The 16,568-nt window shown below is 34.9% G+C and overlaps 1 protein-coding gene across 1 annotated transcript; it reads right to left on the reverse strand.

Annotated features, from left to right (window-relative positions):
• Window positions 1-852: 852 nt before the first annotated feature.
• Window positions 853-2,985, reverse strand: LOC134851564 (ras-related protein ORAB-1-like). Its single transcript, XM_063867705.1, has 2 exons — window positions 2,352-2,985; window positions 853-1,400 (listed from the first exon to the last, which is right to left on the reverse strand). The coding sequence occupies exons 1-2, from the start codon at window positions 2,701-2,703 to the stop codon at window positions 1,093-1,095; spliced, it is 660 nt and encodes a 219-aa protein (XP_063723775.1). The 5' UTR covers window positions 2,704-2,985; the 3' UTR covers window positions 853-1,092.
• Between the last annotated feature and the right edge of the window lie 13,583 nt (window positions 2,986-16,568).

Genomic DNA, 16,568 nt, shown 5'->3' on the forward strand with positions numbered 1-16,568 from the left:
CACCACCTCGGGTATCTTTTTTTGTGCTTTTTGTACTTCTGTGCTTTTTTGTGCCACTTTGATTATTTTTCTTACAAGGTGACTCCAGCTAACAATTTCGGTCGCCACCATCATGTTACAGAGCTCTATGTAGAAAAAAAAAACATTTGAAATGTATGTATAGAAAACAGTTGGAATTCATCTTCTGAAATATTCGTACTAATATTCATTATTATATACATTCCGAGCAGGATCTGCAAACTTTTTCCGAGTAATTGCAATTATGGATATCAAAAAGCTTTCCGTTCTTTTAGTTATTCTGGGTTAATTTCAAAAGTGAATTCAAAAGCAGAGTTCACCTAATTTACTTCCTTATTTCGTTCATAATTCTATAAATTTAATTAGGTGAACTCTACCTTTGAAATTCACTTCCGATTACCGTTAGAGAATAATTGATAAACTGAACTGTCAAAAATTTTTCTTTAAACGTAGATATCACACCATTTTTCCGTTTTTTTTTCAGCGCGATCTAAAGGTAACAAAGATTTAGCAGGAAAAAAAGACGTCTCTTAATTAGATTTTTAATAAATCAGAGCTTTGAGCGAAGCCAACAGGCAGCTGGGAAAGTTTCAATGAACTGAAAAAACAGCCGAAAAAACGACTGATTATTTTAAGAACAAAATCATAGATGTCCTTAAAGTTCTTGGAAGTTGAAGAATCTAATACGAAATACGATTGACACTTTTAGATCAAGCAAACCCAATTTCAAAAAACTTACTGCACCTTCGAAACTAAAGTTCTTCGCCTTTTTCGAGAGTTTTTCGAGAGCATCACTTAAGTTTTCCGTAGCTATGAATTTTAATTGAACTTAAAAATAAATAAAAGTAAAAACCAAACCGCACAAACCAAATTTGAACATGAACAATTATTAAGTCTTTTTCCTGAAAAAAGCACAACAATAACGAAATAAGTGTGTTCACTTCTTTCATTGACAGTTCAAAAACGTCAATTAGGCATTGAACATTTTTTTTTGAGAAACTAAAAAAAAATCAGTTGCAGTAAATATATTTCTAATTTAGTTTTTGTAAACGCTCGTAATCGTTTAGATTGTGTTCAGCATCCACAGCCACCGGAAGAACTGTTCAAGGTCACTTTCTGATTCGGGTCTGGCTCTGACCTAATATCCAATGTACTTTTCCGAACGTTGTTCGCGTCTCGGCCAAGGCCTCTCCGAATACACTCCTCGGCGATGTCATGAAAAGCGTCCTCAACATTTTCTCCGCTCTTGCACGACGTCAAAAACATCAGTGGTTTCTGTGCACTGTCGTCGCAGAATTTTTCGATTTCCGAGAGAGGAACTCGGCTTTTGAGGTCCATTTTGTTTCCGATTATGACAAAAAGTTTTCGGCTCATGTCACCGCCTTTTGAAACAATGACTACTCTAAAAGCTTCCATCATGCAACCATGTTTTTTTTTCGTAATAGTTACAATTGAACAACTTAATGCATTTTTTCGCCATCAGAACATTCATTTACCACTACTTTTTTTGCCATCGATAAAAAAAACATCTGAGATCCTCAGTTCTATAAGGTAGGTTTCTTTGGTTGAGAGGCCATTGAAATATAGTTCAATATAATGCGAACTAAAGCAGATTCCCTTTACGACTTAATTTATAAAGGAAAATCAACCAAAATAACTTGCTTTTAAAAAGCATTATATCACTATTGCTGTTATTATTATACTTATTATGATTCACACATTAATATTCAAGAAAAAAGTTCACCAAACAACCGAAATAAGGAACGCGTCTTGAATGGAATCCGTAATGCTTTGAAAACATCACTAAGATTTCTTCAAAAGCTGATCAATTGAGTTTTTATGCTAGCCATGTTAATATATAGTTTGTGTTTTTCTAAGACGTAAGCTAAGTCGAACTTAACATCAAAGAGTTTTATACATCAAAAAGTACGAGAAAAAAGGACCAAAACGCCTGATATTGGTTGTTGTTTTTAATTACCTGTACAGTATTCACATTTTTTTTAATTTAGCCGATAGCATATTACGGAATATTTTCCCGAACCGCGCACTCTTTCTCGGAAACCAGAAATTCAATTGGCGCACCAAGCGCTGATTTTTAAAAAATTACCCATTGCCAAATTCAAATGAATTTTGAAATGTCACAAAATATTCCTACAAAAATTGGTTTGGTTTTCAATGAAAAATCCAAAATTTTCGTAATCAAAACTCGGCTATCAATTCGCTTACTAGTTCAACTCAGCTTTTAGAATCGGTTTCCACAGTTTTGTTGTGTTTTCCTAGCCTAATAATTGAAAAATGATAAAATATACATCTTGAAAGTAGTCATCGCTGACCTTTGTCGACGATTGAGTCAAGCCAATTTTGCACTTTTTCGAACGTGTCTCGTTTTTGCAAGTCGAACACAATTACGTAACAGTCAGCCTCTCGGTAATAGGAGTTAACAACCGTCTCGAAAGTGGTCCGGCAACCCGCATCCAGGAACTTCATCTTGACAACTAGACTGTCTTCTGCTAGTTTGATAATTCGATGTCTGGTATCCACTCCGGCGCTGGGGGACAATTTAAACATAAAACTCTCCCCCAAAAACGCCCGAATCAGCGACGACTTCCCGCAGGTAGTTTCGCCCAAAAACAAAATGGAGAGCTCGATTTGAAAGTTAGGCTCTATAAACGTATTTTCGCCCATTTTTAAGCAACGTTGAACAATATCGGCAGTTATTTGCCAATTTTAGCTAAATTCAACTTCAGAACAACACCACGCAAACAGTTTTTGCTTTTATAACAAACAGTCAAGGTAGCAATAACACTTCAGAGTTTCCAAATACGCCAAAAAGTATTCGACGATCACGGTAAGTCTATCAAGAAATGCCCATCGATTGTAATATTTGTCAATTAGTTATTTGCGAAGAAATATTGATTACTCCAGCTCCACTGGTCAATCGGTTGCATAGTTCCAAACAATTTTGGTATCTACTAGCAAGTCGAACGCTTACCACACTTCAGAACTAACTTGACAGGCACATCCTAGTTTCAATATCATGTCTATGCTAAGTAGTATGCTTATAGTGCTCTATGACGGGGAGGGCGGGGTGGGTGGAGGGGTTTTGTCATATATGGATGACCATGGGTATAAATCATACTGGTCACCATGTATTAATTGATCAGCCATGGTCACCATGTAATATTTTATAACTAATATTTATAACTAATTAATATGTCGGTGGACTACGAAATAAGATTATTGCAGAATGACCATTGCTTAGTTATCAATTTGATGGCCTATTATTACATGTTTCTGTATCAAGACTCCTCTTCGAGATGGTACCCCCAATGCACTGTAGATTTGAGTCACTTTACTTCGGTAATAATTACACCTGATTTCACATTACAACGAACAAGCCAATCATCCAGACAGTTTCTGGGCTCTCAGTTAATTGATTCTCGACTCAAGGGTCAAACTTTGAAATTTAGAAGTAACACCTATGCAATCATACATAGCTGCATATTCAGCAGCGATGATTTCTGGTGAACCAAATTCGTGATTTTAATTCAAATTTGTTTTTATAACAAAAACAAGATGAAACCATGACTACACGCTCTCAAAGAGATCTCTCACTCGTTTTGATAAAAACAAGTCAGATGGAATAGCTCAGGGAAGGTTTTTTCCGATTCTGATGTAAGACTTGATGTAATGTCTTCGCCGGTATAAAAACAAGTCAGATGTAATAGTTCAGGGAAGGTAACTTGATATAATGTCTTCGCCGGTTTTTGAAATGTTTTTATAGCAATTTCTGGCTTTAAGAAAAGCATATCAAATCTTTCAAAATCTCTGAACTCTCTACATAAAAATTGCCAACTACCCAACCACTATCTATTGTGAGAATATAAATACAATGCAAAACTTTCGCATCATTCAATTACATAGAAAAGTGCATCAAGACTCAACTTTTCACAATGCAACGACGTAACCCGCACCGAGCGCCCATGGATCATAATCGACTATATTTGTCATGATATGGTCAGCATCTATAAAATGACAAAATAATCGATTATAATCTTTGAAAATGGATCATAATCCTAATATATTTTTTGTCAATATAATCCATTATAATTGATTCTAATCCATTTAAAATGGATTATAATCCTAATATTTGTTATGCCAATAAATTCCATTATTATTAATTATTATCGATTATAATGGATTATTTCGAGGGGTAATTCATAAAATTTACAATTTTGTTCGAAATCATCTCAATTCTTGTTTAGTGCAGTTGCTACGTAATACGTTTCATAAAATTTTACAATTCAGAAAAAAAAAATTTTTTGTCTCTACTTTTTTAATTCATTGCCGTTTAACACTTCACTTTACTGTTTTTTTTACCACAAACCCCCTCCCAGTTTATCCCCCCTTCCAGTTGAGCCCCCAGTTTACTAAAGTTGACCCTACACCTTCAGTTGGGGGGAAGAAATCTTGAGGGGCGAGGAGATGACGCTTGGGTGGGAGTGACCAGTTCCCCGCCGCCCGGTTTATTTACCCCTCCCCCGGTTTATTTAGCCCCCTCCCGCCCCCGGTTGTTTTACCCATCCTCCCAGTTTACCCTCCCCCTTTAGATGAGAGGGGGGTTAAAAAAGCTTGAGGGGCGAGGGGATGACGTTGAGACATGGCATTTAGTAAAAGACATGGCAAAGTTCTGCAAATTTCTCGCAAAACTTGCAATACTTTGCAAAAATAATTGAATTTATAATCAGTTATAATGGATTTTAATGGATTTAATTTCAAAATTATCGGTTATAATGGATTATCTTGGCAAAAATAATCGATTACAGTAACAAAAATTATGGATTATAATGGATTATATTTGTACAATGGATGCTATCCCGGACCTGAATTAACTAACAGTGCTGATTTTGGAAGAAGAAATTGGCTCTTTTTGAAGATGTTACAAAAGCGTTTGACACAGTTGATTATCAAATGTTCTTCTACAAGTTCGAATAAAACGGATTGGTTTAAAAATAAGCTTTCAATTTTTCGAGGTCATAGTTTGTGATTTGTAAGCAGTGCGTTAGTTATAAGAGTTAATATTCGAACCATAAACAAGAAAATTATTATGTAACACCAAGTTCAGTCCTGCAGTCCTGCGTTTGCTGTTATTTGTTTAAAATTTAAATAATTTGCTAACAGTCTGCAGACAGAATACGGTAGTACTGTTTGCCGATAACTATGCATAGTATAGCAATATGAGGGCAATAGCAATTTGAAATAAATGAAGCAAAGTTGAAATGTGATTTTTGGAGTTTAAGCTCACTGCAAATGGGAATAAATCAGTTGCTTTGGAACTTAACAAAAAATTCAAGGAAAGCTCTGATAATTACTTAGGCTTAGCAATTGACAAAAAGTGAACTTCAAAGCATATCTATCTAATAAATTTTTGAGAAGAGAAGCTAAATCGGGATGATTTTTGACTCAAATTTTTCTTAATACCGCTACTCTGCTCAGGATAACAAAACGGTTTTTAAACCAATTTTTTTAAATTTATTTTAATGACTTATGGCGCAGATAGGAAAGAGACGTGAAAAATAGAAGAAGCCAGCAATGAATCGTTTGGAGGAGCCGTTTCAAAATAAAAAAGGAACAAATGAAACACTTGGGACTAACAAAAACCCGTCTGTTTCGAGAAATACATGTATATCAACTTTTTTTAAGCTCAAGGTAAACTCATAAGATGGTTTGTGGAAAAAACTTCAAAAATACTTAAGTAAACTGCAAAAGAAAATTTTTTCACCCAGACGAAGTTGAGCAGTCGAAATATTTTTTCTACAAAAGCAGAAAAAAAAATCAAAATTAAAAAGAAAAACTAGTACTAATAGGTTTTTACAATTGAAAAAAAAGACTCCTCTTGAGGTGTTAGCAATAATTTATGATGCTTTGTACTAATTTTTGTTCCTAAAATAAAAGACATCCAACTTTGAGGCAACAGACATACCACATACCACGTAAATTCCCACTACTTTTGTGACCGCGCTTAACTTTTAATTCTAAAATGTTTTGTACCACAACAACAAAGGTATAACCAAATTGAGTTAGTTCTGGAAACGGAATAAATTGCAGAATTTTTGATAAAAAAGTATAAATATCTGCTTTCAATTTAATTAACAAATCGGCGCATTTACGACTAGAACGTGTTTACAACAGCAGCCCTTTGTGATCCGCAGTAAAACAGATACAGATTGCAATAACCTGCCAGAAAAGGTCAGACATGCTCATTTTTCTATGTTTTATGATTAGTTTCAATTTTATTTGAATTTTTGTTGGATAAAAAAATTGGTTTTTGATTGATTTGAACATACGCTGAACAGGTTTGGTCACTTTGTAGGTATTGCTTCTGACTGCTCGGCCAACTGGTTTTAATCTTGTTCAATTTATTCGCTTTCATATTCTTGCTGATGAAAGTTTCTTTGCGTGGCGACAATCTCCGCCTCAAAGGAAGCGAGCACGGACGCGAATGTCACTGCAGGACGGGTAACATCACCATTCAAAGTTTTAAGTACGGCGGATCGCGTACCTCCGTCTTTTTCAAAGTTCAACACGGGCTAAAGGATAATTACTAAATAGCCTTGAGTTCCCGTTCTGGAGAGAAAGCCACTTGCTCGCTTATTGAGGCATGGCACATACTTGCCTAGACATCGTGACCAGAATGCATTTGCATATGCCTGCGCACACACGGACCGTTTGCTATGGTTCAACTCTTCTTCAAAGCTCAGGGAAGTGGATGTCGCACTTGGCCGACCAAGCAGGGATTAGTTAGGCGAATTAGCTACCAAGCTATCTGGATCACTGTTTAATAGGGTCAGTGGTCGCACATTTACAGATTGCTTGACCAAGCAGAAGGTTGTATCAAGTACTCATGGCGTTTAAAGTCTCGAGCAGAATTCTCGCTTGCAATTTTTTACTAAACGCTGCCATGGACCACCAAGATGTGGCGCACTAGGTGGATTATGTTTCCTTTTTATGCCTTTGTGTACTAAGCGGCTAGGCGCCTGCTGATTCCGAGTTGGACGCATTTCAACAGTTCGCTCTCGGCGTCCACAATTTTGGAGCCTTCTGGGACAAGATGACCCTCGGCCGGCAATGAGCCTCTCACTACTCATTACACACAAACTGTTTTCCATGGAAGATTCAGATTTGATATGGACAGCTCGTATCGTCATGCAAATAATCAAAAAGCCCCCTTGCTTCTCTAAGCTCCAAGTGACAATACATCAGTTGGACCAAATAGTAATTCCGCAGCACCGAAAAGCAGGTTTTTGTTATCCAAAACGTTCTAAAGGGAGATACGTTATCACGGGTTTGATACGTTCTGAATTCACCAAGGATTGATCTCAGACGTCTTATGTGGGTTGAATGTCTTATGTGGGCGCATACAATCAAGCGACTGTTGATACTTGAGATGAAGATGGCGAACGAAAAGATAAAACAGATGGTGAGGACCATCTAGTTACAGAAGATATGTTGCTTCGAAACTGGTTACAACAAGACGCCGAATGTAACCAGTTGAGTATAAAAGACCTTTTGATGCTAGGAATAGGGAACAGACAGCTATTCTACTAGACTTCTATACGGATTTGCCGCTGTCAAGCAGTTGGACTTCTGACAACAGAGAATCGACTTGGAAGAAATGAAAGGAACTTTGCCTTAGTAATTCAAGCTCCAAAGAGTCGAATACAGTTCTATCAGGCGAAAAGAAAAACGCTTATTTAAGGATAATTATCAAAACATATACCAAGATGCGCCAGAGCTTAGAAAATGTGAATGTTAACCACTATATGACAGGTTAATCGGCTCCTGCATTTGATTTGTTAGTAAGTAGAAGAAAGACTCCAACTACAACGACAATTGATTTTTTAGGGCGTGTATTATTTACGTCAACTAGACATGGTTTAAAAGGTTAGAAGTTTTAAAGAAACGCGTTCCGTTGCCCAACAGTTTTCCGGAACCGCGTCGGCTGCAATCCTATGTGTACCTGTGTCTGCGGAAGTATCACCGATTTTCAGGTGGTACAACTCATCTACTGTTGTTGATTCTAAGTACTCGCTAACACTATTCGCTGCGAAGACAGGTTTCTGGTCATCTGTTCGAAGCCATCGTAAGACAGTTGAACTATCAGACAGTATGAGATATCTGAATGTTCAAAAACTTTCGAATGTCTTTATTAAGACAAGTAGCCAGTAAAGCGGCTTGCTCTTCAAGTTTGCGTGAAGAAATGCTTTTCATCTGTGCCACAAAAGTCTTTCCAAACAGGATACCAATCTCTGTCTCCTGGGATATTGACAGAAGATCACACAAAATCCCAACCGCGCAGAAAAATATTCACGCGAATTGTCGCCAAACATTGGTATTTCTACCATGTTCAAGGACGCACTGAAGTAAGCGCGAGGAATATTCACTTTTCGTAGCAAAAGTAAGACTGAATGCCACTGCAAAAATTTACCTATAATGTCATCAGGTAAAGAATCATCTCATTCATGGTTTTTAAGACGCCAAACTTGCTTTAACAGAAGGCGGGATTGCACAATAAAAGGCGCCACAAGACCATGGGGTCGAACACTGATGACACAAAACTAAGTACGGTTCATTTTGTGATCTTTCTCTGCAGCTCACGACTTAACCCTCGAACTAATACCAGGGTATTTTATGTAATCCAATGACAGACCTAAGACATGCGACGAGCTAACGGGACAGAGTAGTGTTTCTTTAGCAGTTTCGACCTTTTTATGATTCAGGTTTAGCTTTCTTGAGATCGCAGAAAAACTATTGATAACTTTGGTCAATTTGAATCTTCTGCAAAGCCTCCTAACCAGATCTCCACCTAACGGCTTGTTCAGCATTCGGCATGGAACCCACGTGGTCATCTATATAGCATTTTTGCAAACAGTTGCTGCCGTTTCAAGATAATCGAACATATTATCCTTAACTGTCTGCTATAGTTCAAAATTAGCACACTTAGGCGAGTCACCTGCTCCAAATATATGACGGGTGTTTTGATATATCATCACTTCTCATATTGGGTCTCCCAGCGTCAGAAAAATCAAAGATTATTGGTCTCTGGGAAGGGCTCTGGGTTGGAGAACATTCCCTCGATAACTGCGGGTTTTGACTATTAATGTTGACGGAAAATGAGAAGGACAAATAGCAGGTTTAGCAACAATACTGGACCATGAAAAAGCGACTTGTTGAGCGAAAACCCATGAAAATTGGAAGCTCCGTTCAACCATCTTAGTTACTTTCCGGGTTTGTTTGGGTTGATGGCAAGGTGGTGCAGTAGGTACTACTCACCTTTACTGCGCGTTTTTGAGTCATGCAGTTCAACTTGAAGGTTATAACCCCTTTTCAAGATAGTCAGATGTTGTTTTCTGATGATGAAGGCTCAGAAAATTGTCTACTCTATTGACTTGAGCTGCACAAGTGCGAAAAAACAATTGTTCGGCAATTTCACACTATCGTCTGCCTAAAGCATTTCGGCTGAATAACTGACATCGTCTTGTTTCATTTATTGCGCTTTCAAAAAAGCTATAGGCTCTTTTATTGGCTGATGATCTGGCATCGCTGGTTTTATATGTACCAGATTACTCACTTTTTTTAACTTGACTTCACCTGATCAGATAGAGTTACAGCCTCGATGTTAGATTTAGTGCAAGTGGAGATTGAACCAGTTGTGGACGGTGAGTGACCGCTCAAAACCGAACCAACACGTAAACGGACAGCTAGAGGCAAATTTTGATCCCGGCCTAAAAATTACTCTTAAGGTGTGATGAAAAAGAAGACTTCTTAGCCTACATTTCGATTAGTTCTACATCTGAATATTTTAAGACAGACTACATCTTAAAGCAAAGCCACATCAAATGTTTCCGATCCATTATTGAGGGTTCCTCGTACTTAAATGGAAACTTCGAAAAAATGGAATCAGCAGTTTCTGAAGTTACGGTAAGCTGAGCTGCCTGCCTATGACCTAATCCTGAAGTTTTGATTCCATCGACGGTTTATTCAAATCTTGTGCTTTAATACTGAGGCATTTTGCAAAGCTTGACGACATGCACGAAAAGCTGCAAGCACAGTCCCACAAAACCAGCTCAAAACAAGTACTGGTGCCAGTAACGGAGACCTCCAACTCTATCACAGGGAGAAGACTTTTATGGTCACTGAGAGATGCGGAACAAGTCCTCGCCGTCTTGGAAACGTTTTTTGGTACTACTCACACTTTGAATCTCCTAGTCAGTGGCACATGGTTAAAATTTTGAGAAGAAATCTCAAACAACGCCACCTGTTGTATGTACCTCCTATCAGCTAGAATCAGCTTCGAACAAAAAGCTGATCTCGGAGTACGAGTTTCCCCATTTATGGCACCAATGTAAATCTTTCCTCTTTCCCTTCGTAGGAGAAGAGTCTGCCAAAAATTCAACTACAGTCAAAAAGTACGAGTTTTATATGATTCAAGGAGTCTGCTGAGCTAACAATCAAGTGCATTGACAGCAAGGCATCCAAAACCAGCTTTATGCTCCATTTGGAACTTGCCGAACCTTCAAATTTAAGCTGATTGACAGCTCTTTGACTTATAGTTGATTAGGCTGTTGTCATGAGGTTGTCAAGAAATAAGGACCAACACAGTGAATTCACTCAAAAAGTTGTTAAATTTTTTTTGGATACAAGTCCAAAAATCATAACACTTGGGCAACTTTTATGCGCTTGGGTTGGGTTTTTTTTCTGTGAAGTTTTTGAGTTTCATGCAGTCGTGACAACCAAGAACTCCCTTGTAAAGTTGTGTATTTTTTTACCATTATAATGTACAAAAGAGTGTTTTCCGTCAAACTAAAATTCTTTTAAACAAACATTGGATCCATGTTTTAAGATTTAAATGGCTGAATAACACCTGATAATACAAAAATTCTTCCTCACTGTAGATCAATTTAAGTTATTCAAAAATGACATGCTACTATTAGCTAGAATCAGCTTGCAACGATGGAGCTGATATAGGAGGTTTCAGGCCACATTGAGATCGACTGTTCTATGTTCCCAGTCTCCAGATACTTGGCATGAATGTAAAAAAAATCCGCTTTCCCTTCATAGGAGAAGAATCTGCCAAAAATTCAACAACAATCGAAAATACGATTAATACTCGACTCAAGGACTCTAATGAGCTAACAATCAAGTAAACTGGCAGCAATGGACTCAAAAGCAGCCTTATTCTCCATTTAGAAATAGCCGAATTAGGTTTCAGCCGATCGACATTTTTTTGACTTGTAACTAAGTTGGCGTTTGCCATGTGCTTTGTTTTTTATATTTTTCCCGACTGCTACCTTTTTTTTGAAAGATATATAAAGACAAACACAGTGACTTCACTCAATAATTTCTTGTATCAATTTTGAATATATGTTTGAAAATCACCGCATCTCGGCAATTCACAAAAAGATCATAATTTTTGCGCACATGCAAAATTATCGATACTTTTCGATATCTTTTTTAAAAATTGAAAACTTTATTCGCACATTTTTCAAAAAAATTCTATGAATGTGCTCGAGCTGGTTTTTTAACTGTCAAATTTCGATTTTTTATTTAGCCGTTTTCACCAAATTATGTAAAATTAGTTAAAATGATTTGATGACCTTAGTTAAATTGTAGAAAAAATATACTTTTTAAGACCTTTCTTGGTCAAGTTATGGGTTTTAAAGATGGCCTGCTGGGCCGGTTCAGTATAATTATTGCTTGACATGTTTCGTGCTATTGACGTGAAAGTGGATATCTAATCAGTTGTAGACATCTATCCAAATTCACTAGAGGCTTGCTTTTAGATCTATGTAATACTTTGCTATATGCTACTTAATTCAAGTTGTTCTCACGTAGCATGTGGGTGATGTTTTTCACAAAAAAAAATTCTGAAAAAAATGTGAGCAAACAGTAACCTCTAGAACTTAAACGACAGTCTGAGAATTCAGTGCTTTGTTCTGACATGCACAGTGCGTTTTCTTTCAGAAGCAACGTAATTTTTTCACAATTTTCGACAAAAATGAGTAATCTGAGGTTCAAGGCTGCTCAATGTTTTTGGAACAATTCAATTTTTGTTTCTTAGGTATACCGTTTAATTTAATATTGAGTTATAAGCTTGGAAAACGAGAGGCAAAAATTGGCTAATTTATGTGGCAGGCAGAAACCATATGTAATGTACTAGGATAAGGCTGACATCCTAAATGTACATTTGAGTTGTATGGAAATAGGGCAATTTAATCCATTCCTCATTGACCTTAATGAAACATACTTTAGCAACCTGATTTTTTAAAGATACTAATCCTGAGGCTGGTTGTGTTCAAGTTGCTAAGTTTTTCAAGGTTTTGCATTTCAATTGCTTAGTAGTCGCTTACTCTTAGCATTTCAAGCTATTGAAAATTACATCGATTTGATTTTTTTCTGATTATGATACTGGACACATTTTTTTGGTTTTCAGCCACAAGTTTGTAACCATATCTATACAATTTAGTTTGATTGGGAGAAAACCAAAACGGCATCAACCTGTCAGGTGGCATCTCCATAAGCAGTTTCTACTCGCGCCCGGTTAAACTCAGAAGTATTATATGTTGGATCATATCAGCCGGGGGGGGGGGGTTGATGACCCCCATTTATTAACATAGGCTATAAATTATCCGGACATTGCCCTATAAAACAACATAGGCTATAGGTTTTCAATGTATTAAGACAGCAAATAGGTTTCGCAATGTATTAAGATACCAGGTTTCAGACGTTAATTTTCAGATCTTGTTATTACATACGTTTTTTCGGCGCCCGAATTTTCCAAGTATTAGTATAGTGTATAAATTTCCCTATGTAATAGAAATTCATTGAAGGGAGTTAAGAACTCGTTGATAGGGTATATATTTCATATTTATTAAGACAGGGAAAAGGTTTCCTAATTAGGATTGTAAGGTTTCAGAAGGCAAGTTTCAGAAGGCGCCCGATCTAACTATGTTTTAAGATAGTGTATAGATTTCCAATGTATTAGGATAGCGTGTATATATATAACCCTATGTAAAGAGTTAGAATTACAATTTATTAACATAGTTAATAGGTTTCTCAACGTATTAAGATAGGGAATGGTAAAATTTCATTGTGATGGTAAAAGAGTGGTAATAAAAACGGTATTTTTTGGATTTTGTGTGGAAATGCCTAGTTCTTTTGCAAAAATCGCGGCATGCGTTATGTATTTTTTGAGTATTACGTGTAGATTGTGTAATGAAGGTAATATGTTTGTTGATTCATGGTAAATCAATGGTAAGATAATTAAAAATTTGGAAGTTTTTATCAAAAAAATGAAGATTTTTCTAAAAACTTCAAAACACGATGAGATTTGATATAATTTGACTTAATAACTATTTTTTATAGATGATCTTATTTTTTAAAACTGTACTCAATCTAGCTTAAACTATTCTGAAACCTACTGATAACTCGAAAAATCAGATTTTTGGAAAAAATTGCAAAAATTTCAGTTTTTGTTAAAAATTGCAAAAACTTTCAGATTTTTGGAAAAAGTTGCACAAATTTTATTTTTTTTTTGGAAAAAACAGCAGAAATCTCAAGGTTTGGCTAGGTTTCTGTTGCTTCTGTTCTATTCGAAAAAAATATGGATACGTGCAGAGTATAACAATAAGCCCAAATTGTGTTTTAATATGCATCATGTTGAGGCAGTGATACAAAACTTCAAATAAAAATATAAAATTTTCAACAATTTTCTCTCAAAGTATTGAAACACCGTAAATGTTACCTTAATTTGAAAAAATGTTTTATAATTGCTCTGAACATAAAAAGCTCAATTTAACAGAATCATTTTGAAACTTCCGATTTCTCGGAAAAATAGTGTTATCAATCGTAATTTTCGAGAAAGTATAAATTTATCAAATCTATCCGAGTTTTCTAGTTTTAACCTTCAGTAGTGTAATTGACTGGTTTTTTGTCCGGTTCAAGGAGAATTCATCTAAGAATCTCACTTCAGATGAACACTAAGAGCAATATTCATTGAAATTTCTAGATCAAACTCTATGATCCAACTCCTCTTCAGTTTTTTTCTCAAAAATTAACACAAACTTCACAAAAATTACAATTTCCGAGAAATTTTTTTAGAATGATAATAAAAAACAACTTTCGGATTTTTGTTGAAAAATAAACATTTTACTGCTAAAAATGACCAAAAAATGGGCTAAATTGTTCTAAAAAATTATATTAGATTGGATGAAATTGAACAAAATCTTCTTCAAAACCAATGATTATCTGTCTATTGCTTCTATAACACAATTTTCATGATTTTCTATGTTTTTCTCTAAAAATCTTACTACATCACACTTTTTTGTTTTTTATCCAAAAAAATGAATTGTAGATCTTGGAAGCAAATTTTCGATTTATGCTTCAAGCTCATCTTCCAAATGATGTCCGAGTTGGTTCACAAAAAAAATTTGCTCAAGAAATCAGAAATTTAGCATAACTTTACCCGATATATCAAATCTAAAAAAATTCCCCATTACTAAACTTTTATGATGGATTTTTCCTCAAGATATAATTTATAAGCGAAGTTTTAATAAAAACATCTCAAAACTCCTAGTGAATTAAATTGACTTTCTATCTCAAATTAGTATTTTTTGGGTTTCTGCTTCGTCTACTATCTTCCAACTTAACTTAATTTGAACAAAAGTTTACTTGAAAATTGAAAATTAGACGGAAAAAAGTATCATTTTAACGAAAATTCAATAATCCGAAGCAGAACTAAAACCATAAATCTTTTGCATGAAATCTTCAAATGATTTCTCAACCTGATAACAGAATTTTGCTGTTTCAACTCTTCAGTTTCTATTTTGAAGAAGTTTTTTTGTTGAGAAAAATGTATATTGATAAATTGAAATTTTAACAAGTTGGCAAAAACATATATATTTTTTAATCTTTTCTAGGTCAGTTATCAATTCTTTTCTGAAATCGTCAAAAAACAGTAGAAAACCATAATTGTGAATAAATCAACCCCATTATTTTTTCAAAAGTGAACTACTCAATGAACTCTTTTTTAAGCACTAAAAAAGGAAAGCTTCAGAAAAGTATCTAGGCAAAATCTTAGTATTAGACTATGTTTTATAAATATCCAGTTTTTCTACGAAAATTCAACAAATTCTCAAACATTCATTAGCGTGTGTTATTCACTTTTAAAACAAAATTATCGCAACAAAATTTCCGCAAGCTTGCAACCTATGGAGTTTTCACTGTAGATTAAAGATTTTTGGATAGATTTCCCTTGAAAGTTTCACAGTAAATTAAACTCAATTGTTGCTGGTTTTATCATCAATCAGAACCTTTAAAAAAATTCTGATAATAAAAGACAGATCAAGAAAATGGATAAAAAACTGTATAATTTTTAAAGTTTTTATAGTGAAGAATTATTATTTGACAAAAGCCAATCAGAGGGTCTGAGATGATTCTCTACAGAGCTAAGAAGATGTGTTTTTATTTTTTAGGCTACAAAGGAAAATTTTCACCTGAGCAAATGCCATCATTACACTTTAACTTTCATGGAACAGTAAAAATTGGAAATTGACGTCATTATTCATTAACTTCTATAATCTTCTAATTTTTAGAATCTACAGATTGATGCTCTGAATTTTTCTAAACTCTAGAAATATGCAAAAAAAATTTAACCAATCAGAATATCAGAATCAACTCTAAGGTGATGAGATTGATGAAAAAATTTGTAGATTTTTGTTATTTTGCTAGATTACTAAATCTAAATTAAGATACTCAACCAAGGTTGTAATTAATAGGAATAATTTTCAAGGAAACTCTTCCCTTTTGAAAAACCTTAGAAGAACAAAAGTTCCTATTCTACAAAACGCTTTATGAACAATTGAAGTCAACCAACTCTTGAAAAAATTTTGAAAGAGTTCTGATATTTGTATCAGAAATTCAGCAAATTTTGCAGTTATAAATTATATATTTCATTTTATATGAAATTTTCCTACAGTTTAGTTCATTCTATCAACTTGAGTAAAATTTTTAGAAGAATCGGAAATTTGTCCCAAAAGTTGAAACCAATCATAATACAACGGGCGGGTTGTTGCAACCAGTTTAAAACTGGTACCGAAGTTTTCCATATTTTAAGATAGTGTATAGATTTCCCATGTATTAGGATAGTGTAAAGATTTCCCATGTATTAGGATAGTGTATATATATATCCCTATGTATAAGTGTTAGATATACATTTTATCAACATAGGGATTAGGTTTCTAAACGTATTAAGATAGGGAATGGTAAGGTTTCAGTGTGAGGGTAAAAGAGTGGTAGGAAAAACGGAATTTTCTGATTTTGTGTGGAAATGTCTAGTTTTTTTTCGCTAAAAATCTCGGCATGCGTTATATAATTTTTGAGTATTACGTGTAGATTGTGTAATGAAGGTATTATGTGTATTGGTTCATGGTAAGTCAAATGTAAGATATATAAAAATTTGGAAGTTTTTATCGAAAAAATGAAATTTTTTC

The sequence above is a fragment of the Symsagittifera roscoffensis genome, chromosome 7 (assembly GCF_963678635.1).
Source record: "Symsagittifera roscoffensis chromosome 7, txSymRosc1.1, whole genome shotgun sequence".
NCBI lineage: Eukaryota > Metazoa > Xenacoelomorpha > Acoela > Convolutidae > Symsagittifera > Symsagittifera roscoffensis.

Coding starts and splice junctions, on each gene's coding strand:
- LOC134851564 (XM_063867705.1), bottom strand. CDS start 2,703: ATGGGCGAAAATACGTTTATAGAGCCTAACTTTCAAATCGAGCTCTCC. Junction 1,401..2,351: donor TGACTCAATCGTCGACAAAG/GTCAGCGATGAC, acceptor TTGTTTCAAAAG/GCGGTGACATGAGCCGAAAA.